At 40.8% G+C, this 25,443-nt stretch overlaps 1 protein-coding gene across 11 annotated transcripts in view; it reads right to left on the bottom strand.

Moving 5' to 3' along the window:
- Positions 1 to 529: 529 nt before the first annotated feature.
- Positions 530 to 25,443, bottom strand: part of ESRP2 (epithelial splicing regulatory protein 2) — a 67,616-nt gene continuing 42,702 nt past the window's right edge. For 7 of the 11 annotated variants that reach the window (XM_039503851.1, XM_039503858.1, XM_039503856.1 and 4 more), the window contains 6 exons: positions 25,081 to 25,382; positions 21,586 to 21,807; positions 19,884 to 20,082; positions 18,360 to 18,555; positions 17,424 to 17,601; positions 530 to 1,878 (listed from right to left, as the gene is read on the bottom strand). In XM_039503851.1, the coding sequence (XP_039359785.1) occupies positions 1,720 to 1,878; positions 17,424 to 17,601; positions 18,360 to 18,555; positions 19,884 to 20,082; positions 21,586 to 21,807; positions 25,081 to 25,382 (1,256 nt within the window). In that variant the 3' untranslated portion in view covers positions 530 to 1,719. Of the gene's footprint in view, positions 1,879 to 6,194; positions 6,307 to 14,115; positions 14,267 to 17,423; positions 17,602 to 18,359; positions 18,556 to 19,883; positions 20,083 to 21,585; positions 21,808 to 25,080; positions 25,383 to 25,443 lie in introns of those variants that run through there. The other 4 variants (XM_039503853.1, XM_039503854.1, XR_005589118.1 and 1 more) reach the window with 4 other exon arrangements.

Raw genomic sequence — 25,443 nt, 5'->3', positions numbered from 1 at the left:
TACACAACTTGAGTTAATGACATTTATTAAGAAGTAGAAAGCTGAATGTCTCACAACTGCATCAGAAGCTTCCTGCAACTCCAGTTATGGCAGTGAGATGTTAGATATTTACAGTACAATTGCAATGAACTTCTAATGAATTTGATACTGTCAAGCCACCTTTTTGCTTTGGGTTCTCTTTCGAAACACCATCGGAACACATGAAGGCTGAAATACAGCTACTTGCCAACAACTCTCTGCATTGTTTCTTTTACAGAAGACTGGGCCTGACTGTTTTGTATTACTTCTGAGCTAACTACTTGGATGAGTACTAGCCACGTTGTATGGCTTAGTTTAGAGGTCTCCATTGTGAGCTATGATTAGCTATTGTAGAATAAACAAACAAGCTTACCTTTTATACACATGACGTATTTCAGTATTCTCCATCAGCAAGATATCCTAAGCATGGTCACACCACCAACACTTTAGTGGGGTCTACATCACCTTGATGTGTTTGGATGAAGGAACAGAGGCACTTAATAAGCCAACACACATTGTAAGCATCTCTTTTATTTGTTGTAATATAAAGAAGCATACATCATTCATTCTTTTCAGTACAACTCAAATTGTACACCAATTAAAACAAGATCAGTGTACACAGACATCCATGAGCCTGTCACAACAAGACTCATGACATTTTGCTCTGCTGGTATTGCACTTTGAATAGGCTTGAATTAAGGCACAGTAAAAACAAAATCATTTAGTGCTTCTACAGCAGATGTCTTAAACACATGCTACATGACAAACTAGTTTTTCTAGCTTATGTATATACACACAAAGAAAGGAAAAATGCATGCACTAGAAGGCTTAGATTTCAACAATTTTGTTGCTTCATAATATACAAATAAAGTAGTTTAAAGATGTAAACAAATTGCATGCACATAAACTAGAGCAAAATCTTTAATACAGTATCTGAAAGCTATTATGCTTAAATAAAAAATATAACTTACTAGTACTCAATGTTTATGTGCCATTTTTGTCCTGTAGAAATTAAAAGTTTGGGGTTCTTTTTGCTTCACACATTGGCAGCATGTATGTTAATAGGAAAGACTGATATGGCTTTTGCATTACACAACACAATGACAAGAAGACGCTTCTCCTATTCCATTTGGATGTGGGATGTGGCATCCTGGGTATTTTCCAGTTAAGGAACGCAACAACAAAAAATCCAATAGGATTTATGCTACAATTTGGGAAAGCTGCAAGGTTCAGCAGCCCTTTCTGGAGACATTTTGCTGAGAGTAAATTCTTAAAACCTAAAACAAAAGAATCTGAACAAACCAAGTTTCACTTTCCACTTCAAACACTACAGAACAAAAATTAAGTCTCCCTCTCTCCCCACCGCCCCCGGGGCTGTGATAGCTGAAGTGCTCTTGGATTGCCTCACGGGTTAACTGGGTGGCAGCATTTCAACAAGTACCCTGAAATCAATCTTCCTTCTCTTTCTTAAGGAAATTAGTGATATAGTTTTTCTCTCTCTTTTTGGTGTAGGGCAGGAGATTTTTCAAATTAAATACAGGAACAAGTATCACTCCCGCAACCTACCATGTCAGGCTGAAAAGGCACATTTACTGCTGTGTGGATAGCAAGGGAAGACTTTGTTTTATTAAAAGGCACAGTGTTTAGTATTACTTCCTTTCCCTCTCTTCTCCCTCCCCCCTCCCCTCAAGAGTCTTTTGGTTAGACCAGATAGAGTTCTATATAGCGACTTCCCAGGAGTCGTCCATTTTTCTCAGCCACTGCTTTCTTAGCCAGGTCCAGGCTTGGAAAAGTCACCAACGCTTCTCCACTGGGCTGGCCACTAAAGTTGTAAAGCACGAGAATGGAATCTGTGTGGAGCTGCAGGAATAAGAACACAAGGGAGGGAGAAGAGAAACTTAAAAGCTAAGACCACAGATGTAGGCTCTGTCCCTAACACTATGTACTCCTGCTGGTTTCTTTAATTGCTTTAGATCAACAGAAAGGCAGTTCAGAGTTTTATACATAAAAACACTTCATCTGCCAAGCTTCAGTTCATCATGGCTACAAACAGCCAAGTCTGGAGGAGAATAAAGGACTGAAGACTGAACTGAGAGCTGTTTTTTAGTTCACAGCAGAAGGAACTTGAATTCTGCTGGTGTACGAGTCAGAAAGATTCAAAAGTAGCTCCAAGAGGAGAGTCCAGTACAGAAGTACTGCAGATTACTTAGATTTAAGGTTAGCAAGACCATGTGTCTACATTATGGGCACTACAGTGGCATAGCTACTGCACTGTACCACATGGTATAGATGCAGACAACAGTGACAGAAGGGGTTTTTCCATCGCTGTAGGAACTCCATCTCCTCAAGTGATGGTAGCTAGGTTGTCAGAAGCATTCTTCCATCGATCTAGTTGCATTTATACCCTGGGATAGGTTGGCATAGCTACAGCACTCGAGGTATGAATTTGTCATATCTCTGAGCGTTGTAGCTATGTTGATCTAAGTTTGAAGTGTAGACTAGCCCAAGACAGAAGAGGTATAAAATTTAGTAAATGATAGGCAAAGCAAGGAAGGAAACTTCAGCCTGCAGTGAAGTATGCTTGTGCTACCCAGCTAATTGGCCAAGAAAAACAGAAAGGGCTATTAAAGCATCATGAATACTAGCCCAAAAGAAAATAAGGCAGACAGTGACACCAGAAAGGGAAGTATGGATAGAGCAGCATGAGAGGAGAAGATGCATGAGAATTAACAGAACTAAATCAGCCCCCAGAACCAGAGAAGTAAAAGTTGTAGTACTTCAATTGAATCAAAGGAGCCTTTGTTAATATGGAGGGAAGAGGGTGGAAAGAGTGGTGGGAAATTAGACTGTTCTGTCAATGTAGTTAATTTACTTGGGGTGACACGCGGGCCCTGGTATGTTCAAGGATTTAACCCCAAAATATCGAGTATAAAATCCACTCAGCAGATGTGCCCGAGCTTGTCTGTGCCCCCATACCAGACATCCTGGAAGCCCTTGCAGGGTAAATTTGGAAATCTCATTTGTATATTTGATTTAATAAATCTGAACCAAGCTAAGAAATCAAAAGTTGAAGCAGCAAAAACTCTGAATACAAGAGATTCATTTGCTGGAAACTTAAGATGGGGTCAACTCATTGCCAGAAAGAACACAAAAACACTTGCTAAGTTAGAACACCACAGTTTAAGGGGCGGGGGCGAAACAAGCATAATACTTGCTTCGTGGAGTCTACATCCTTCAGATTTAAAGAGGAAAAACATTTGCAGCCCTCCCCTCCCGCCCGCCCACCCCCAAAAATGATGCTACCATATATGCTTGTTACAGTAAAATAAATGGCAAAACGCTCACTTTTTGGTTACCTCCCATACTAGTTTCTGAGCAACTTTATATTCTGACATGTAGAAGTAAAGCCAGCACATACCAGAACTTCACTCACCCAAATGCTTGGTAGCAATAAAAGTAGTCTGAAGTTATAAGCAACAAATCATGTTAGGAACTAGAGGTACTTAACAGGGCAGTGAACACAGACACTATTAGATCCATATATACAGATACATTTCTCCCTCCAGAAACAAGGTGAATTAGGAAAGCAGCATGCCGAAAAATATTCAAGAACCTTATACAAAAATTCCTGTAAGAAGCCCAGATTAGGTTTAGAAATCAGATTAATAGATTTCAGATTACTAATGCACTTAAAGAGGAAGAAGCACTTCACTTGGGTAGAACCACTGACAAAATTATATTGGGTCTGTTTTAAAACGTTTTTGCACCTACACCTGTGATTGCTAACCGCTGGCTACAGTATATCGGGGTCAGTCAGTCAGTTTTAGTCTCCAGACCCAAATGCAACGAGAGCATATGGGAAGTATGGTTACACCACTAAGCACAGGAGACAGCAAAAAGCAGTTTCTGTAGCAGCTTTGGTTTTTAAATCAATGTACTAGAAAAAAATAGTGTAGTTATGATAAGGGGAGGTTGGAGAAGCACACCCCCTACTTTTTGCAGTATCAGTAGCAGGAAAAACTGTATGGAAGGCCAAAAGAACCGGCTGCAGGTTCTGCAAGAGGCAGAGTTGCCTATGTTTGATTAACTCTTTTCCGAGCTCATGTGTGTTCACTTTAAGACACTAACCTATGGTTTTAATGTAGATGCCTTAAGTAAATGTATTCATTTTGGGAATTACAGCTGAAGATTCATTCAGAGGAGGAGAATGACGTACTCACACATCGTGGCAAATATTTATTCTCTCTGGGTGGTTTGCACCAGAGATGTTCATACCACGGTACCCAAGGCTACGCCACTCATTTTGTAATCTGTTAGTCTGAGATAACTCAGCTCCCATCTGGCTGTAGCAAGGCCCAGTTATTAACCCCATTTTCCAGATGATATGAGTGAAACACGAGAGCGGGTGAATAACTTGCCCAGGATCACAGTGAGTGAGTGTCTATGTATCTGCTCAGAATGAACCAGAGATTCTCCTGTCCCAGCTCTTCTAAACACTACACCACACAGCCTTCAGGTGACTTGCTCCCCAGCAGGTGTGATATTTTATCATGAAATCACACACACATGACTGCCTTGATACAAATGGCTTTACAGAAAAGCCGCTCTAACCTAATGACCTATTAACTCAACTCTTTGTAAGTTATCTGTTTCCAAATGATATTATACCTATGGGGGTGGGGGGAACCAGCAGAACTAATCAGTTGGATTTTTAAAAGGGAGAGACTTGATATTATGGAAGTCATTAATACTTTCTAGGTCATATTAGAATTATGCATTACAACCACACAAATGCCAAAATTCATTATTGTCATTATAATTAAATATCAAGGCAGAGAGGCATAAAGTTTTGTCAATTGTTACTGCATTGAAAAAACTTGGACATTAGCAGAACATTTAAATGCATAATTTAAAATAGTACCATTAGAGCTCTCAAATGATTGCTTTGATTTCTCTTCCAAAAAGTATTAGAATAATTATTTTTAAAAACAAATCTGAGCATCTTTAGGGGAAAAAAAAAGTTGGTTAACTTAGTATTTAAGACTCAGGAGCAAGCTTTTTACATGGGAATGAAGCAATAGATAACTTAGCGCTCTAGCATTCAACAGAGTCTCTGTACAAAGCTTATGGACCTGAGGGCTTAAGAGGTACACATCTTGGGGTTGGCCCTGGGCAAAAGTGAATTTCATCCTGAAGTGGTAACCAAAGTTTCCAGGCTCCAGAGATAAAAGAAAATAAAGTAGGAGAGGGGAGGCAGTTTAATTTCTGAAGTTGTTCCACTCATACTGTTAAATCAGAAGAATACTTTGAACCTACAGTATAATAATAAAGGTATCTTAATATTGCTTTGTCCCCTCAAATTGCACAATTTTTTTCAATAATTATATGCTCTTTTTTGTTAATAGTTTAATTGAAGGATTTAGTAGTTTAATCAATATCCATTACACTTTTCAAATGTCTGTTACCTTTACTATACGTGAATGATTCGTAAGAAGTCCCAGCTCAGAAGCCAAAGTGTAAGCGTGTATTGAGAAAGCTGGGATCAGACTGCAATGGACAACTGGGATAGTTCACCATTAGCAAGTTTACTCACACATATAAAGAAAACACCCTTATTGACAGAGCAACATTCCAGACCCATTCTAAGGAATAGGGATCTCCTTGGTGCAAAGTGAGCAGGAGATTTCAGAGAAGCATTCATTTCTAGACAACTTTGCAGTCTAAGAAAGATGGAGAAAGGTGGGGAGAGGGTTAAAAAAAAAAAGGAATGTCTTCCTATTTTTTTTTAAGTCAAGATTAGAAGAAGTTTTCTTGCTACATTCAAACAAACAAGAATAAAAGCCCTGGGCTAAAAGCCTCAGATGGAGCACTCAGCAAATGGTAATAAACCACTGTGAAAGTTTAACAGAAATTTCTTTGCACAAAGCCAAGCTGTCACATAACCTCCACCATTTACCACTGCTGTCCCATCAGCCACAGATCACAGGAGTAGCCTCAGTTTCACCAGATTAGTTGATTTTTTTTTATTTTATTTTTTTTAATAGGACAGGAGCAGGGAAGGTTAGAGTAAGGTTCCCAAACACAAGCTAGGAAGGAAAAAATCTCCACATCACCAAGCCCTTCATTTCCCTTCCCGTTCACCACTGGAGACCCAGCTTCTGCCAGTCCCATCTTACCTTCTTTGGAAGTTACAAACAGTTACAAACAGACCCACTCTTTCGGTGCTTGTAACACACTCCTTGCTTGATCGTTCAGCTGAATAAGGCCATTGTAGTCATCAGGTGCATACTACAGTACAAGTGTGATACACGATAATCAGCAATAGAAGGTACAGTTCTTGTACAGCAAGCCACACAGACTACATTTGCAACCTTAATTAAGAGCATCAGCTACAGTAACTGGCAGGAGACAAAGTGAATTTGACACACACAGCTTATATGCAATCAGTAAAATACATTACTTGAAGAGTTGGTTGGAGATAAGTTTATGGAAGAAATATGGGGGAGATTATATACTGCATATAGTAGCTTTTTGTAATGCAAGTCTTCCTTAATAAGGAAATTTAAACAATCAAAAATACCCTTTCTTTCTTAATATTCATAGAACAGCAGCAAGTAGATATTGAAATGATGTGCCAGGTAACAAATGACAAAGTCTATGTATCAGAGAGAGCTATACTATGTTACAGCAGAGAATCTCATAGGGATTGGAGCACATGCTTTCTAGACTGCACAAATTGACGTGAGGAGAGGAAGGATTAGGAGAGACCAAGGTCCGAATTCTGATCTTACTTAGGAGTGTAAATAAGAAGTTAACTCCACTGAAGTAGAGAGAGTTACCCTGGTGAAAAGCCAGCGTGAGGCGTTGTCCGCACACAAAAGCCAAAGTTGTACCTCTGTGCCTAACACCAGCATAGCTAAAGCCATACAACTCCCAAGTGTGGATGCATTTATACGGGTATAAGAGTGCTTGTATAGGTGAAGCTTACCCCCATATAGGAAGGAGAATAAGCTATACCAGTGTAAAGCTCTTTTATACTGATATAACTGAGTCCAAACAGGGGTTGTGCCAGTATAACCATTTTGGTAAAGAGAAAAATCACATCACTAACCAATAAAGTTATACCAGTACAAAATAGGGTTGCCAACCCTCTGGGATTGTCCTGGAGTCTCCAGAAGATGAAAGATCATGTCAGGTGATGAAATCTCTAGGAACACGTCCAACCAAAATTGGCAACCCTAGTACAAAAGCTGTGTATAGACTAGGCCTAAGACAGAAGAATCAGGTCAAAGATCTTAACCATGCATGAGAAGGGCGTGTTGTTATAGGGGATGGTGCAAGTCTGTGTCTAAAGTCAGAAAACAGATCTTGGTTGATGAGACCAAATGCCGGTTTATACAGAATGTCTCCAGAAGCACACATACTGGAAAGAAACAAATCCCAGAGAACACCTGAATATGTTGTGGAGACTACTGGAATGCTACTTTGCAGCAAAGAGGTACACATAACCCAGTTTACATTATGTCCTTTCTGCAGTAAGAAGCAGAATTTTCTGTTTTGAAATGGCTTCCTTTACATGCAGTGATAGATTACACTATCCCCAAGCACACAAGGTTGTATTGCTCTGCTGTCCTTTGTTTCTTTTGATACAGAAAATGTCTCCTGCCAGTTTACAGGGAAGAATAAATATTGTATTTATAAAAGGAAATGAAATAGCCACCTATAGTGAAATTTAAAGAACACGTAATACACCTACTACACAGAGCAACATCCAAGAGCCCAAACACCATAAGAGAAAGAACCCCCACAATCTTCACTACAGATTTCTAGCCACCTTCACATCTAGACCCACTCCATTAAGTACAAACAAACGTAAGAAGTTTTTTCTAGATAGTCTCTACCAGGGCAACCAGGCTGAGCAAATATTAAGTATCAGCTACCAGACCTGCCCTTGAAACCAATCTACAAAAAGTAAGTTTGTTCTTTGGAAGGAATGTCTCAATATAGTACATACTTTAGATACTAGATTATCAGCAGATTTGCAGTAGGTAAAGCCCTGTAGCCTCTAGTGAGAGTATTTTTTTTAAAAAGGTACTTGATATGCATAAGCAACAAGAAAAACGAGGAATGGAAAAATTACAGTGTATCAGAAACGGCAAGAAGAGAGATTGGTATAAAGCATGAGCTCAAGTGTGCCGGAAACTTGAATAACTATTGTGGTGGGTTTTTTTTAAAGAGTTTTTTATTTAGAGGACAGACATGTAAAAAGGGAGAGATTGTATTAAGTTACGGTAATTAAACAGAGGTTATGGAGTAGTAAGTGCTTCCGAACAGCTCCAGCTTAAAAAAAATTACAAAAAGGCATTATTGTAAATCAAGTTAGGGAAATAATGCAATAGGTGAGGTCATACAAGAAACTAGGTCTCTAGTGAGAAAATGACAGCTACTCCAAAAGACTTGAGATAGAGCATTAAATGAGCATTTCAGATGTTGCCTATATTGCAGAAGCCTCCTAAATGAGCAAGGCCAAGGTACACTACCATTGGACTGGATGACCAAAAGTGGAAGAACCTGAGGTCCGCTCAGGTGTCCAAAGTGGAATATCAGTGTTGCTAGCTTTGAATGCAGGGACATGTAATTAGCATTAAGCCTCTTAATTTAGGCTCAGTATTTCTGCTTTACCAGTCCCCTACCAAGCTGAGATTGTGAAATAATTATACAATAACGTAAAAATGCACTATTATGGATTTGCCGGACGTCATCCGATGCCACGTATTGTACAGATGACAAAAAGCAACATTAAATAGGTCAAACTCAGAAGCAGATAGCTTAAAAACTACTGCCAAAACCCATTCCCTGCTGTTAAAAAGCTGTCATGTACAATATCATGTTCTTTGCCTTTGTTCATTCATATAGGCAAATGGTGAAATTTTCAAATAATTCAAAAATTCTGCTTCCATTGCAATCAATGGCAGATAAGCCAGTCTGAAAATCCCAGATAAGATAATCAGCTGTGAACTCATAGAACCGGAAGTCATTTTGAAAAGCTTTATAAATCCAGTGACATATCAAATTTGGCCTCAACACATCTAACCTGAATATAGATGTTGCATTTTCAAAGGCATTCTCTTCAGTGGGCATTTTTAACTCACGCAGAAAACTGGAAGTTTCTGAGGAGAGCTTATTCTTAACTGCCTGGCAGCAGCAGCTGACCCCTGTTATCCAATTATTCATCAACAAACCAAGCATCTATTGAAAATGTGTTTCTGTCAACCAGTGTCTCTTTTTCCTCTATTTGACAGAAGTCTAGTTTATTGATATAGATGAAGCAGAGGGAGCGGCTTCTTAGATTGATTGATTTTTCCTTTACATTTTCCTTCAGTCAGTGACAAAATAATTCCTTTTTCACCCTGAGGTGGCTATCAAGTCCAGCTGAAGTTAGTGGCGAAGGCACATGAAAAGAGCCAAGAAGAGGCTGCACACACATCACCACTGTGGGGGCTTCTTTAAAGGATTCCTCATTTGACCCTGATCTCAAGGGCAGCAGGAAATGGTACTTGGTGTGCCCACCTGTACTATGGGTCTTCCAGTGAGTAGGTAGGATTGGAGCCAGGTATGGAGTCAAGTTCGCACCAAGAGGGTAGCTTGGAAGCAGAAAGTAATGCCAAGTAATAGCAAGTGGTGAATCTTTACAGGCTAAAAAAAAAAAATGGCAAGATACACCGCAGAGTAGCCACAGACAAAAGACTAAAAGCAGGTGAAAAATGCATCCGATAGGAATAGAGTACTGGTACCAAGGGGAGTGGATGCTCGGTGAGTAGCAAAGCCGGTTTGAATAGGGGGAACAAGCTGATCCTTTTGGAAAGCAAAAGTGAGGCTGAATCATTTTATATGGGAGCAGGATCAATCTCTTATTGACTAATGAGACTGATAGTAGGATTTTCACATTGAGAAATCGCCGTCAGAAATCTAGATTTATGAAGGCTGAGAGAGGAAGTAGAAGCAACCCTGTTTATCAAATCAAGAGGATTTCCAGACTCAGTAGGTCTTTTCTAGTGTCCTAATGTGAACTGGCAAAAAATGTAAATGTAAAAAAGAGAAAAAAAGTTAATCCATCCCTTGGTTATCAAAGGTTGTTAAGTTCTGTCTCTCAGGTCCGTACTGTTAAACAAGTAGAGTTCTATGATTACTTGATCCTGCACTCTACATTTAAAGACATTCTTGTACCATTGTTTCCTTCTCTCTGCTCCATGTTCGTCTGTTTTCTTGCAGTTACTCAGTAAGAGCATTTTATGGCTTTTGAGTGGCAAGTTACAGCACTGTAAGTAGTAAAGTTGAACCAAGAGTTGCAAACCCATGTACCATCTAGGTGGACTCACCTCTCCCTCACTAGCAGTAACCAAGGGGCTATTACATTTCCTGGTTTACCTCAGGACATCCCAAGAGTCACATTCTCTGGCTGAAAAATACTCCCTCTACTGTTTCAAAGGTTAGTTCGATACACATGATATATAAACAATATCACAAGCGTCCTTCACACAGCTTTTCCAACATTTACTAATTTCTGACCCGCAATAATTCTGCTATGCTAGCCTATCATCTTATGCAGAGATCACCTGTGCTGCTTCCTGAGGAGATCATGCTGCTTTTTCACTCCTTTCCTAAAAAATTAATTTGAACCTAAGCCTTTAGAAGCAAAAAAAGTTAATGCATTACTATCACTGCATTACTAGCCCTCCTGAATTCCATTTTCCCCTCACCCTATGGTAGTGCCTCTGCAAATATCTGCCACCTAAACAGGAATAAGGGCTTGGCTACACACTGTTTGTGCACTGATTTAACTAAATGGTTTAGAAACTGATTTTAGTTAAGCCCTAAGAAAATAGGGAAATTAAGGGGAAATATAATAGGAGCTAAGAATAGTTTCCAGCTAGAAAGGAGGTGCAACTTGCAGTCGTTTGAGGCAAAATGGCCACTTCAGAGATGCAGCTGTAGCAATTCTATTCTGGATTTACAGGGCAAGTCACCAGAAGAGTTTGCTAGGAAAGTCTCCTCTGAAAATATGAGCCCACACCAGAGAATAGGTCCTAGGGAGGGGAGGAATCCCTAAATGTCTGAGACTCTGATTCAGTCTAGATTATTTGGTATTGAATCAAAGTGCCTTAATACTGCAGCAGAGACAAGCTTAAATGTTTGGTGGAAGAGGTAGTAAAAGGAGAGACCTGTGTCATTCCAATTACCCACCACAATAGTGGTGCCATTAACTGAATTGCTTAAAATGTGACAAGCAGCTAGTTGACAGCTATGGTAAACAGCAAAATTTACTATCCCAATTTTGAGAGCTCTCTCCTTGCGGGCAGTGCTTCCAACTGAAAGATCAATCTAAATTCAGAACCAAAGCAGTATATGTCTGAGCTACAGCTGTGTTCCATTTTAGATGGGGAAAGCGATACAATACACCTCTACCCCGATATAACGCGATCTGATAAAACACAATTTGAATATAATGCGGTAAAGCAGTGCTGGGGGGGGGGGGAGCGCTGTGCACTCTGGCGGATCAAAGCAAGTCCGATATAACACGATTTCACCTATAACACGGTAAGATTTTTTGGCTCCTGAGAACAGCGTTATATCAGGGTAGAGGTGTATTGTCTACTACTTGCTAGCTTTCCTGCAAAGCTATGCTAAGCAAGACTATTCCCCCACCCCCACTACTCCCTCCCACCCCCACCCCAGAAGGTGCTGTGACTAGAATTGGCAGCTAGAGGATGCAACAGACATGGATGAAGAAGCTATCCCCCTAGGACTGTGAAAGGTGTCAGATTTCAAAAAGGACCCATAGGAAACAGAGAATACTTTCTTTGTTCAAACATACATGTCAGGCAAAGCTTAATCCAGGGGAAGTCAGCAACAGTGAAGTCTGCTGTCCTGATATTAGAGATAGAGGAGTTGTTAAAGCTCTTGGAATTTTGCCATTCATCCATTTCCCCGCCACCTCATTGCTGCTTTTTTTAAAAAAGCAATTAGCCTTGAATTCTGTGTCTATGAAGACTCAGAGGATTAATACATTGCAAAACCCTCTATAGCGTCACATGAGGAATGGTATACATAAACCCAGTATAGATTTAAAGGATATTCATTTTATTTTATCCTATATAAAAGCAGTAAAACAGGCACCAGGTTTCCAACATGGCCCTGTTTCAGCAAGCAGGGACTAAAACTCTCACAAGCTTTAAGCAATTTTCAGATGTTAACTATGATCCCTCAAAGTCAGTCTTCCCAGCTCATATCATTTCTGACTGTAGTTCTGAATGAAACACAATGCCCTAGTGAACAGGACTACACTGACATCCAGGCTAACTGGGTTGATAAATCTGCTTTCTATTCCAGAGTATCACAATTCTATTAATGGCACACACACTCCTATGAAAGCAGCAAGCATCAAAAGCTTGGATTATTCTTGGCATCTTGGAACATTCCCCTTAATCTCATTGGTTCAGTTAGTAATCATGAACCAATTAACTTAATTAACCAATAAGCAAATGTAAGGCTAAAGTGTACAATAAACAGCAGATTTAGCAAATACACGTTACATAAATAACTCAAGATAGAGGCAAAAAGTACCTTTGCTTATTTGGTATTTATTTACCCTTGCATAAAACCATCACTGTTTCTACAAGTGCTAATGGCTGTTCTCCAATCATTCACTTACCATTTCCTTAATTCCTCTCAACTTTAATGACAGCTGTTTAGAGTGTTGTGCTGCAGTGACCTAACTGTACAGTTTACTAGTGCTGAATATAGTCAACCACCCAAGTTTCCCCCCATTCCTTCTCCCTGATAGAGAGACAGTTTCAGGAGCTGAAGAGTGGATTTTTATTTTTAAAAATAAATTCCAGAAATCCAGTTCTCCTTGAAGTAGAAGATTTTCAAGTTATGATAGGAGCTCGCAGTAAATATCCAGACTGACTCATAATCCTCCTCCAAATCCCTTCAAAAATTTTAACAAATAATTAGGGAGCTGATGTGCTGAGGCCACTGCCAATCATGCTGACCAGTATGGTCTCATTACTTCCTTGTGTTTCCCCATCTGTCCATCTAGATCCTCCAATTGTCTCGTCTTATATCTAGGCTACATCTAAACTACAGACCATCGCAGCGGCACCGCTGTAAAAGGTCTCCTGTGTAGTGCTCTTTGCCGACAGGAAAAAGCTCTCCCACTGGCATAATTAAACCACCCCCAATGAGCGGCGACAGCCTTGTTGGGAGAGCCTCTCCCGCCAATGTAGCGCTGTCCACACCAGCGCATGTGTCAGTGAAACTTACATCGGTCAGAGGGGTATTTTTTTTTCACACCTCTCACCAGCAAAAGTTTTGCCAACAAAAGTGCTAGAGTAGAAATAGTCTTAGACTGTAGCTATCTGTGGCAGAGACAGTCTTTTTGTTAAATGTACAATGCTTAGCACAGTGGCATCCTGGGCCATGATGGGATCTCCCAGGATTCACTGCAATACAATAATCATTATAAGCTACATCATGAATTATTGGATGGTAACATGCTAGCATTAAACGTTTACATTCAGAAGCGTATTGCACATTGCAATACAATAGAGAGGGTTTTTTCAAGCATCTCCAAAAACAATTATATTAACTGCTCTGTAGATTTTTTGTGAGGTTAACTGAAAGCATCATGTATGTTTAACTGTGATGAAGGAATTCTTAACTTAATTTAAAAAATCATAGGAGCATCTGATGGTGCTATAAGGATGAAACCAATTTACTGGGCTATTAAATAAAAGAAGCCAACACTAATAGTCAAACTGATGAAAATATTGAATTATAATTTTAACACCATCTACTGTTGGAAGCATGTACTGATGTTGAGACCAGCTTGTTCAAGCACATGGTAAGCCAAGAGTATCTCCCTTATGAGGCAGGTCTGGTGTGAAAGCTGCTTTCAGTTAAGTAGCAACATGTGCATACATGCAGTACATGAAGCCCTTGAAGACCAAAGAGATTCAGACAAGGAAACAGCAGAAAATAAATAAAACTTAACTCATCCCTTTCAGACAGGAATACACAAAAGATAAAAATCACCCTTTGTTCTCAGCATCTCGGATCCAATTTCCGTGTCCACTGAAAATCAACTTCAATTATTTTCACAAAGGGATTAAGATCATACCCATGCCAATGGTGGTTAACAAGGGCTCACTTTATAAAGGACCAGAAGCATCGTTCAATACATCCTCTGGGTAGCAGTAGAAAGAGAAGAAATGGGGGAGTGGGAGAGGGAGGGAGGAGATAATGTTAGATTTTTTTCTTACCAGAGACAAAACACTGTCCCAACACTATAAGTCATCAGACCTTTTACTTACAAAAGTATTTTTCCAGATTACTGCAGGAGTGAGTGTGTGCATGGGCGTGTGTAAATAAAAAAACCTGGACTCGCACATGTATCATGTAGTGATTTCTCAGCTCCTTCACAAGATTCTGATCCCTGATCTACTCAGGGCAGCATTTTCTAAAGACTTAATTCAATCAGTCACTCTCTTTGATCAGCAGTAGCTGATGACAGTAAAATGTGTCAACTTTTAAATATCTTGCTGTGTTCCTCACCTCAAACTCTAGAAAGATAATTCAACTGGGCAAATGATGAAAGACACACCCAAAACCAGCTTCTTAAATGTCATAATGACTAAGCTTCACTCTTAAAATTATTTTTGGGTGGAGTAGGGTAGGGATTTATTTCTTGTGACTAGAGAACAGGTTAAAGTAGGAGTATACATCTAGTTCTGATTTATAAACACATTCCTATACATTTAAAAATTTTAAATATGCCACACACACACACACACACACACACTTTAAGCTACCTTCCATTTAAGGAGATGGAAGGGGCAAATTAAGCAACAGAACTGAAAACCTGTAAACTATAAATATAAGATTTAGTTAATTTCACATATTTTCTTGTTAGTTACTTTTCCACCTGAGGTTTTGATGCAGGACATAATTCTACATTCTCAAAATAAAATCTCATGTTAAAAGATAGCAGGGAACAAATGAAAATAAAAATAAATGTAGTTTAAAAAAGTTAATTAAAAATCAATATAAATGAATAAGTAGTAGCTGAAGAGTCACTGTCATATCTCAAAAAACAGGTACACATTACTTTGGTTTGAACTTCTTAAAAGAAAATTTCTGAGACAAAATGAAAAACACAGCTGATTAGAAAAACAGTAAGATAAATTTCTTAGCAGAATTCAAGAGGTGGTGCTTGATTTACACAAGAGCTTTGTGGTTTTGAAGCCATTAAATTACCCAAAATGTGTAAAATCTGCAAAATTCTTTCTGAATTAGCAAGACCAGAGCGATACGATTTCAATAATACCAAAGAGGCCATCTCCACTGCTTAAGCAACACTAGTTCTGGAGAAGACTTGGTTTTCTTCCCACCCTAATTATCAGAGAGACAGCTCCTAAGATATATAGCTAAGTGTTTTCTGTGGCCCAAACAAGATCACATAGCTGATACCATGCATTACAAAAAACACAGTCTACTATAGACTTAGAAGAATCTTGGAGAAATTAACGTACAATGATTGTCTCCTCATTCTGAGTGTTTTCCTTGCCTGAAGTTTGCCTCTATCCAACAAGAAAACCCCCCAACCCATCTGCATTGCAGTCTCTAAAGGAGAGTAAAAGTCAGAAACAAGGCTGGTATGGCTGGACAGTCTATTTATAAGCCACACAGATAGTAGTTTGAAACCTAATGTAACCTACATCAAATTTTTCATTTTTCCAATGTTTCAGTACAATTTAATCCCTACTATCAAAGGTTTGGAATTTGTACCATTTATTCCTATTCACGGACATTAAATTATCTCCTGAATGATTTTATTTTTGCCTTTGCAAGTGTTCAGCTACAGAAGAGAGATTTAGATAGCAGGCATATCAACAAAGCTCATCTGACGTGTGCAGGAAGATGCAGGGAATACTAATCTACACATTCAAATATGTGGATATCCCATGGATGCAGCTCAGGTTCTTCATCTTTTTAAAAAAAAATATATATATATATATATATAATATATATATATATATATATATATATATATATATATATATATATATATATATATATATATATAATATATGGTAGATTGATGCTCACTTGCCCATTAACTGGAATTCAGTTCACCTGATAATTATTTAGATAACTACTGATGGTGTATAGAGCATTTGTTCAAGGTAAATCATGGTTTGGAGGATTAATTCCAGTCAACAGCAAAATATGTTAGGGCTTGTAAAATGCCTCTGAAGGATGTAGATATCACCCTCACTTTACAGATGCATCTCAATTCCTCCCCACCCAGGTCACAGAGGGAGCCTTTCAATGCTGAAATTATCATTCATACCTGTGCTCTGACCACTAGGTCATGCGTCTAACGTTTGAAGAGAAAAAAAAAATCAGAACTGCTATAATTAACAAAAATGAAATGTCCATGAATATATTTTGGGATGTGCTGATTGTAAAACTTGCCTTACCCACGATGCAACACACCACCATTGGCTGACCATGGGTACATCTACTCTGCACACTCTTACAGCCATGTGTAAGTGCGTACCCTGCATGCCCCCCAGCGTGGGTATAAACAGCAGTGTAGATGGTGAGGCACTGCTTAGGCATGTAAAGATACACCTAAAGCCTCTGCGTAAGTACCCTACATGGCTCTCTATGCACCCATGCAGTGCCTCCCCACCATCTACACTGCTATTTTTAGTAGTGTAATGTGCCGCTATTCCCCTGCTGCCGGAGCCTTTCCCCACTGCAGGGAAAGACTACGGTGGTGGGTAAAGACTTTGGCAGGGGGGAGGTAGTGGGGAAAGTTTCTGGCAGCTCCTGGTTGTCTCCCCTCTGCCAGAGCCTTTTATTGACACATGTAACTAACTACACACTGCAGTGTAGCCTCAGCAGGCTTTTCACTGCGGCGTGTAGCTACATGCACCCTACCCCCTGCCACCAGTGGTGTGCAGTGCAGGTGTGGCCCATACGACAAGGAATGCATAGCCAGCAGGTTCCTTCCTTTTTTTCCCCAAAGCCAAGATTTACTAAGATTGACACAGAACAATAGCAGCTAAGAGTCCTGTGGCACCTTATAGACTAACAGACGTTTTGGAGCATGAGCTTTCGTGGGTGAATACCCACTTCGTCGGATGAAGTGGGTATTCACCCACGAAAGCTCATGCTCCAAAACGTCTGTTAGTCTATAAGGTGCCACAGGACTCTTAGCTGCTTTTACAGATCCAGACTAACACGGCTACCCCTCTGATACTTGACAGAACAATAGCTATCAGAAGTCCAAGTCACAGAAGGGTAGATGTTGATGAGAGGGACTGGATACTAACCTGGTATCCCTGGAAGAAACTGAGAATTTCCTTCATTCCTGTGTTATAAGGCAAACCCTGCATACGAACTAAAGCTCCAGGCTGGGGCAGCATTGGAGTGTGTGTGGCTGAGGCAGCAGCTGCTACCGCTGCAGGAGGAGCTGCAATATACCCCACCGTGGTAGGCGATACCGGAGGACTGAAAAGGAAACAGTGAAGCAGAATGGTTATCAGTGACCAATGGGTGGCTTTAGGGCTTGAGGTAGGAGAAAGGTTTGAGGTGGGTCAATTTCACTGAAGATTCAATATTAGCTCAGGGGAAGAGCTCCTGAATGCTCTTCATTCCCAACCCTACCACAAACCTAGGAAGTGCTACATCAGAGTAAATACAAATCAATAGTTCTAAGCCACCAGGCAAGCAGATAATGGCTCTTCCCAGTATAATAAGCTGGCTATTTAAAAAACTGGCAATGGGTATGTCTACACTGCAACTGGAGATGGGATTGCAGCTTGCGTAGGCTTACCCCCTAGCAGACACGGCTAAAAATAGCCATGAAGGTGAGGTGTCATGGACACCGGCAGGGGCTATGAACGCGAGTATGTACCCAGCGTTCTGGGTAGGCTTGTATAGCCCATGCTAGATTAAAGCAAGCACCGGCATGACTACTGGGTTGCAATCACATCTCACATAGAACTGTAGACATACCAAGTGTCTAAAACATCCTTGCTTGCCTGAAGGAGGCTCGATCCCCTACGGCAAAGGCTAAGCCCCATTAAGAGGCCTAGATGAAGCCACCTATGCAGTCGTCGTCCCTGTTGATAAACATCAGCAACTCTCGGGACTGTCAAGATTAGAAACACAAATTAAAGGGACGCACAGGTGACCCAATAGTTTCCTTCCTATAAAGAAATGGATTCTGAGATCAAGTAGCAGAAGGCAACCAAGCCCCACTGTACCTGGGATAGTAAGCTGTGTAGTTCATGTAAAGCTGAGCAGCCTGAGCCGGGTAGTAGGTAACAGTTGGAGGGGCAGCAGCAGAAGCCTGGGGAGTCCTGGTTGTTGATAACAGGGCTTGTGGCTGGTAAAGTGCTGCTTCTGCTGGGATCACTGCTGCGGCTGTTTGGAAAGCAGCATACGCTGGTGGAGAAAGACCTAAAACACAAACCAGAAAAACAGACCCATCAAAACAGGAATTGGGCTGGGGTGGGAACAAGATGGGAGAAGAATTATTTATTCCGTGATTACTATCCACGCTAAGAGCATCTGACCACCATGAACTAAAGCTCACACAATGTCTGCTCTAAACCCTCTCTCCATGGGAAACACCATCATGTCAACGCGAATGACAGGATTTCTGGGATACTTGGAATAAACAATACCTACCAAGTGCTTGAAGATGAGTAGCCTCAGCCATATTAAAATGGATACTAGAAAGCTGCACAGTTAGCCAAAGAAAGTATGAAGCTACGTGAACAGATAATGCAGGGCATTGGACGCACATGTGCGCACACTTATACTTCTGTTCCTTCTAGCAGAAGTTGCTCTCTGTGGGACAGATTTTCAAAGAAGCTAGGTACACAAGTGTACCTTCAATTCTCAACCGACAGTCTGCATGCAACTACTGCAGACTGATAAGCATATCAGGATATTGTAAATACAAATGGCTAATTAAATTCATTTGCATGCACAGATACCTGTTTTTCGTATAAAGATTAAGCATGCGACTGCACACCTTGCTTTTTTTTTTTTTTTTTTTTTTAAATTTGGCCATCTATAGTTTAATGTTTTGAACATATCCGCATTGTGATTGGGTAATCAAACAAGCTTGAATGGAAATCATCAGCCCACAGTAAAGCTCCAAATGTTAAATTATAAATCACTGTAGTATTTATATATTCTTAAGAAAGAGACAAATTGTTAATTCGCTGGAAGTGTTCAGTACATAGTAGGGATAGTAATACTGTTCACAGATGACAGCCAGTAAAATCCATCCAATTTCACCCCCCCACCACACACTCCATTAGAAATATATCCCAATGGATGTTTCCTTCAAAAACAAGCTATCCCCAAAGAGTAGCACCTTCTCAATGCTCAGAGGCAGAATAGCAAGAACATTCACTGGCAGCTATAGTAAAGAATGTCTTCCAATTTGAAAACAAAATAATCCAATTCCAAAAAGGTTTCACTACAGGCAAGTCTACTGCAGAGCTCAGAAGAACAGTACACCCATAAAAGCAAAAGTGCGCAACATATTCACTGGCAAGGCATCTCTGACATCTATTCACCACCGAAAACATAATAAAAATGCTTCAATCACTCCCATTATTGCCCAAGGGAACAACTTCCAATCTCAGCTATATACAGATGGATGATTATTGATCACTGCAAAACCCAAGTCAAAAAGATGAAAGGCCACAGAGCTTGAGCACCTACCACATATCAGCCTTTAGCAGCAGAGAGCAGAAGAATTGGAGACTTACATGGTAACTTACATGGCGGTGGGGATAAGCCACTACGATTTAAAGTGCCACCCATTAAAACAAAGTTCATCTCCTCTCCTGAACACTGGAACACTTCCACGTAGCGGTCCTTCATCATTTTCTTGTGACACTTCTGGGCCACCAAAAAGGCTCTATCAGAAGATTTCATTTGGATAAAAGCATCGCCTGATGGTCGTCCCTGTGGAATCGGGAACAGATCATGCTAAGAGTCATTTGACTTCCCAGAGTAATAAGTAGGGTTGCCCTGTCCCAGCCCAGTGAAAGTGAGTGAGGGTGGTGGAGAGCGAGTGATGGAGCCCCAGGGAAGGGGTGGGGCAGGACCAGGACCAGTGTTTGGGTTTGTGTGATTAGACAGTTGGCACCCTAAGCATAAGGTATGCCTGAATTTCAGACAAGTGTTAAGACCAAGTGTTTATTGAAACCCTGCAGCATAATAATTTCAAGGAGTGACTGGCCAAACTTACTTCATTAAATCGTTGGTTATATTTAGTAATGGAAGCAAAACACCACACTACCAATTCCTTTGCCAATAAAAGTACATTTAAAGCCTTACTTCAGTAAACTATAAAAAGTCATGTTACAAATTGATTCCCAGGTTTGTGGTGCTATGGAGCACAGAACACCATGGCTGTTCTCAGAGACCGGAAAAAAAACCCTGATGAAAAGTGGCTTTTCAAATAAACGATAATTTGTTTTTATTAAGAAAAAATATTTTTCAACACCTTTTTTTAAAAAATAAAAGTTTGTTCAATTTTGATTTGTAGGGGTGTATGTGTCTCTCTCTCTCATACTCCCTCCCCTTTAGTAGAAAAAAAAAAAGGGGGGGAGGAAGTAAGACACTTAAAAAATATTCTCCCAGTTTTCTGCTTGTACAAAAAAAATGGAAGAAGCTGGAGGAGGAAGACAAAATGTAAACCTCTAAAATGAACCCAAAAAACAAACAGAACTTTTAAATTAGAAATGAACACTTTTCCATCAAAACCCTTCAAAATCCTGAGACTTTTCAAACCCAACTACAAATGTTCTCCTTCTTCCAAAATGTTTCACAAAAGCTAAAATTTAATCTTCAAACCAGTTCCAATTTAGCTGCTCTACAAAAGCAAGGGCTTCCTGTGGACCAAACCCAAAAGTAGGGATATTATGGTAACTCCCTGGAACAGGGCAAAGTTGCTTGCGGTTCCATCTTGTGCTGCTGCTGCTCAGGCAGCCAGACCAGGCTCACTGTTCCCATTGCAGTTCAGTGAACCCAGTAGCTAAGCAGGGATGCTATTTAAAAAAAACAAAAAAAACTCATTCCTACCCTCTATGTTTCCCACAGCACTGGACCTACTTGTGGGGGAAGATTTAAAGATAGCCACCAGTGCAGAGTAGAGATAGCTGATCACAGTTCCATCCCCTACCAATCCTGGAAGGGGTAGAGCTCAGAATCATTGATTTAATTTAACCCTCTCCCCTGCCACCCTTATGTCTGACTCCATGCAGCAGGAATCAGTGGTCGCTATTAAAAGCATCACAATGCTAAGATCACAGTAAGCACTAGCCCTGTTTTATTAAAGAGGAGAAGCTACTTTTGCAAGGTCACATAAGATCAGAGGCAGAGTCAGGAAGAGAGATCAGGTTTGACTCCTAGGCCTGGTCTTTAATCAGAAGGCGAGCCAGCCTCCCTGCAAAGTTCTGTTACCTGTTGATTAAGGACCATGTGGACTCCATGTGGTTTGATATCTGCTGTCGCGTCTCCCATGAATTCCAGGATGTCATCAATGCCAGCTGTGTAAGGAAGGCCCCGGAGCCGGACACAGTCGCGGATGCTGCCAGCAGCAATGGTGTAAGGCGGGGGGATGACAGGAATGATGGGAGTTGGAAGAGTGGGGATGAGAGGTGTTGACAAGTATCTGTTAAGCACCTAACAGCAAAAAAACATAAGTGGATGGATAAGAGTTAAAAACCCTTATGGGGTGCAAATAGGTCTTCAGCATTCATTGAAACATAACCAACTGTTTTAGAACAGGCAAAAAAATGTTGTATATATAAAATAGTCCCAGCTTTTCTTTTCTCTCTTCTTTTTTTTTGGGGGTGGGGGCGAGGCGGGGGGAGTGGCTGTGCTTTTTTGGCACTTTTCAGTTTCAAATAGGGGGAAGATCTAAATAGAGCCATTGACAAATTGAATTTAGAAGGGTCCATTTAGGTTTCTACCAATCTCATTAAATAAAAGACAAAAGTAGATTATAGTTACTTATTTTACAGGATCCCAAAATGCAGCATTTGAAAACATCAGGCTCGCTGATAAACCCAAACTGGTACAATTACCAGTTACAGATACTTCATTAAATTACGGTACTTCACATACAGCTATGTATCTTTAAAAAAGACTTTTTTTTTTTTTAAATAAAGTTCTACTCTCCTGCTTTCCACGGTAAAGCACTTTGTAAGAGCTAAATATTACTACTACTTAGTCAATGCTCCCGTAGCTACCATGTAGAGTTCTTGAATAAAAAGAACAGTAAAAGCAGTGGACGCCCCTCTTTCTCAGTCCCCCATTGTTAACATTTTATTTGCTCTCTGATCGCTCCCAAAGGACAAATATAGAGAGGGAGAGAAAGAGATAATTGGAAACACGTGGCACTGCCAGAAGAGGCTGTTGGGACTTATTGTTCAAAAGCTAATTACAGAGTATGAGCAATAAAATAAGTTAGGACAGACAAACAAGTTACACTGGTCGGTGCAGCAAAGAAGAGGCAGACTTCAGTAGCAGGCTTTAATTTTGTCAGCAGTGATTCCACCTAGACTGTTGTGCTTCATTAGAAACAGTAGGAGCAATCTAATGCTCTAAGTATACACATTACTAAAGGGAAGGTTTCTCAACTATCAGACGGTTATTGTTTTGACTACTGCAGTTTTGTCTATTTTAACACTAGCCAGTGAGCTGGCTCTATTAGCTAGGGCTCCCCGTTGCCATGTGAACAACTGGGCTCCAATTCCCAGAACTGGACTATTGCTCCTTGGATCAGCATGATGTATGAGTGCCTCACTTCAGAGACCCCCTCTGGTAAAGCAAGCAGCAGCATATTCCTCTAGTGTGAATGCAGCCCTATGAAGTTCTCCTTAGTCAAGGAGACTGGAGTAGTAGGACATGAATTTTTAGGCACTCAATGGAATTATCCTCCCTCAAGGACACAACAACAATGAACACCACAAGCCGATGCCATTTCATTTACAAAATGGGTTTTACTATAGCTGTGTCAGGTTTAATAGACTATTCTATGTCTATGGGCACAGTGGTGTTGATAAACACCAGCAACTAACATGTAGCATAGATATTCTTCCACTTGCCTCACTGCTTACTTGGATAAAAGTATACCATATGATATAGCGCAAACAGGGGGGAAAAAAATGCAGAAATTACTAGATGAAATTCTATGCCCTGTGTTATGCAGGAGGCCAGACTAGATGATCATAATGGTCTCTTTTGGCCTTAAAGTCTATGAATACAGTATCCCAAAACAGGTAGTCTGCCAGATCTCCTTAAATATGGTAATTTCAAAGGCTCAGCTTGCTGGCGACAAGAAATGTTGTTACTTTCTGAAGTGATGTTTAATTGAAATGGGCCAGGGTTAATTTTTTTACAATATTACTAGATATCTAGGAGTACAGTGAGAGAGAGAGAGAAAGTAAGTGGAGTAGGGGAGGGAAGGAAAGTCAGGTTGTTGGGGGGGGGGGGGGAATTGAGAAGTTCATTCCTATTCTTCAAAAATTTATTAGGCACTTCTCAAAAACTCTAGATGTCCCTAAAATGACCAAATTTTAACAAGATCCTTGACTGTACCTGAGTTTTAATCACACACCATATTACAGTTCTATTATAGCTCTTTATAAACCAGAGGTGGGCAAACTTTTCGGCCCGAGAGTATGGAAATTGTATGGTGGGCCGTACATGCTCAGGAAATTGGGGGTTGGGGTGTGGGAGGGAGTGAGGGCTCTGTCTGAGGGTGCGGGCTCTGGGGTGGGGTCAGAAATGAGGATTCGGGCTGCAGGAGTGGGCTCCAGGCTGGGGCAGAGGGCTGGGGTGCATGTGCGGGAGGTGAAGGCTCCAGCTGGCAATGCGGGCTCTGGGGTGCAGGACGGTGGGACCGAGGGGTTCGGCGGGTGGGAGGGAGGTCAGGGATGGGGCAGGGGGATGGGGCGCTGGAGAGGGATGGGTCGCAGGCTGTGGGTGGCACTTACCTCAAACAGCTCCCGGAAGCAACGGCATGTCCCCTCGCCAGCTCCTACACGGAGGCGTAGCCAGGCGACTCTGCACCCTGCCCCGTCCAGAAGCACTGCCTCTGCAGCTCTCATCAGCTGCGGTTCCCAGCCAAGGGGAGCTGCGGGGGCAGTGTGCAGAGCACCTTGGCTGCCCCTATGCGTAGGAGCCGGAGGAGGGGACATGCTGCTGCTTCCAGGAGCCATGCGGAGCGGGGCAAGTCCTGGACCCACTCCCCAGCAGGAGCTCGAGGGCTGGATTAAAACATCTGAAGGGCTGGATGCAGCCCCCGGGCCGTAGTTTGCCCACCCCTGTTATAAACCATTTACAAATGGATGTTACAAACATGTTACAGATAATGAGCAGTATGTATTATAGATGGGTTATAAGTAGAGGGAGTAATAAATGGTTATAAACAACTTGTTGGATTCTAATGATTGATTAACCATGTAGTAAAACATCAATAATCAATCAACCCTAATAATCTATTTATAAAAGTAAACAGAATATAAAAAGTGTTTGGAAGAATTCTGTGGTTAGGCACACAAATTTTTCAAAAATGCTGCAGATTTTCAAGCAGCCCAACCCCTTAGGGATCCACTGTTGAATATAAAAATACAAGTTAAAAAATTAAGTCAGTTTCAAACTTGCCAGGCAAGTGGAGGAAAAAGACACATCTGATGATCTCTATCTAATGATATGGGCAGTGTGAAGGAGAGGGAAGAAAAAAAAATCAATGCAACAAAAGTGTAAAAACTATGCAATCAATAATCAAAATGTCTTCTTTGATACTTGATTTATGTAATAGAAAAGCTGCTCCCACTATACTGTTTTTGCAAGACCTAAAGTGAAGGTCAGCATTTACAAGTACAGGGTAACATTAGAAGATGACTGGAAAAGGTAAGTTTTCTGGATTTCACAGCCAGTAGTTACAACCTGCTGGACTTCTGCTGCTGTGCTCCTGAAGAGTTCAATATAACGTTTCCCAAGGATCTCCTTGTGCTTTTTAAGTGCATTCTGTGCATATTCTTCACAGGAAAACAACACAAATGCATCTCCCGTGGGTCTTCCATCTGGGTACTTGACAAAGAGAAGTCCCTCTTTCCCTCCTGTGACTGGACACTCAGGCCCCAAGAACCCTAAGACATCCTCCAGAGTGGCTGTGAAAGGAAGGCCCCTCATCCGGATGATGACTTGATTCTCCTTGGACAAGAACTGGGCTACTTCATTGGAGGTGCCTGGCCGGACAGGAAATAAGTGTGTCCATTTAGTTTGGAAACAGTGAGGAACCAGCACAAA

Source organism: Mauremys reevesii, linkage group 16 (genome assembly GCF_016161935.1).
Source record: "Mauremys reevesii isolate NIE-2019 linkage group 16, ASM1616193v1, whole genome shotgun sequence".
Taxonomy (NCBI): Eukaryota; Metazoa; Chordata; order Testudines; family Geoemydidae; genus Mauremys; species Mauremys reevesii.
This window is presented reverse-complemented; position numbering and strand designations above follow the sequence as displayed.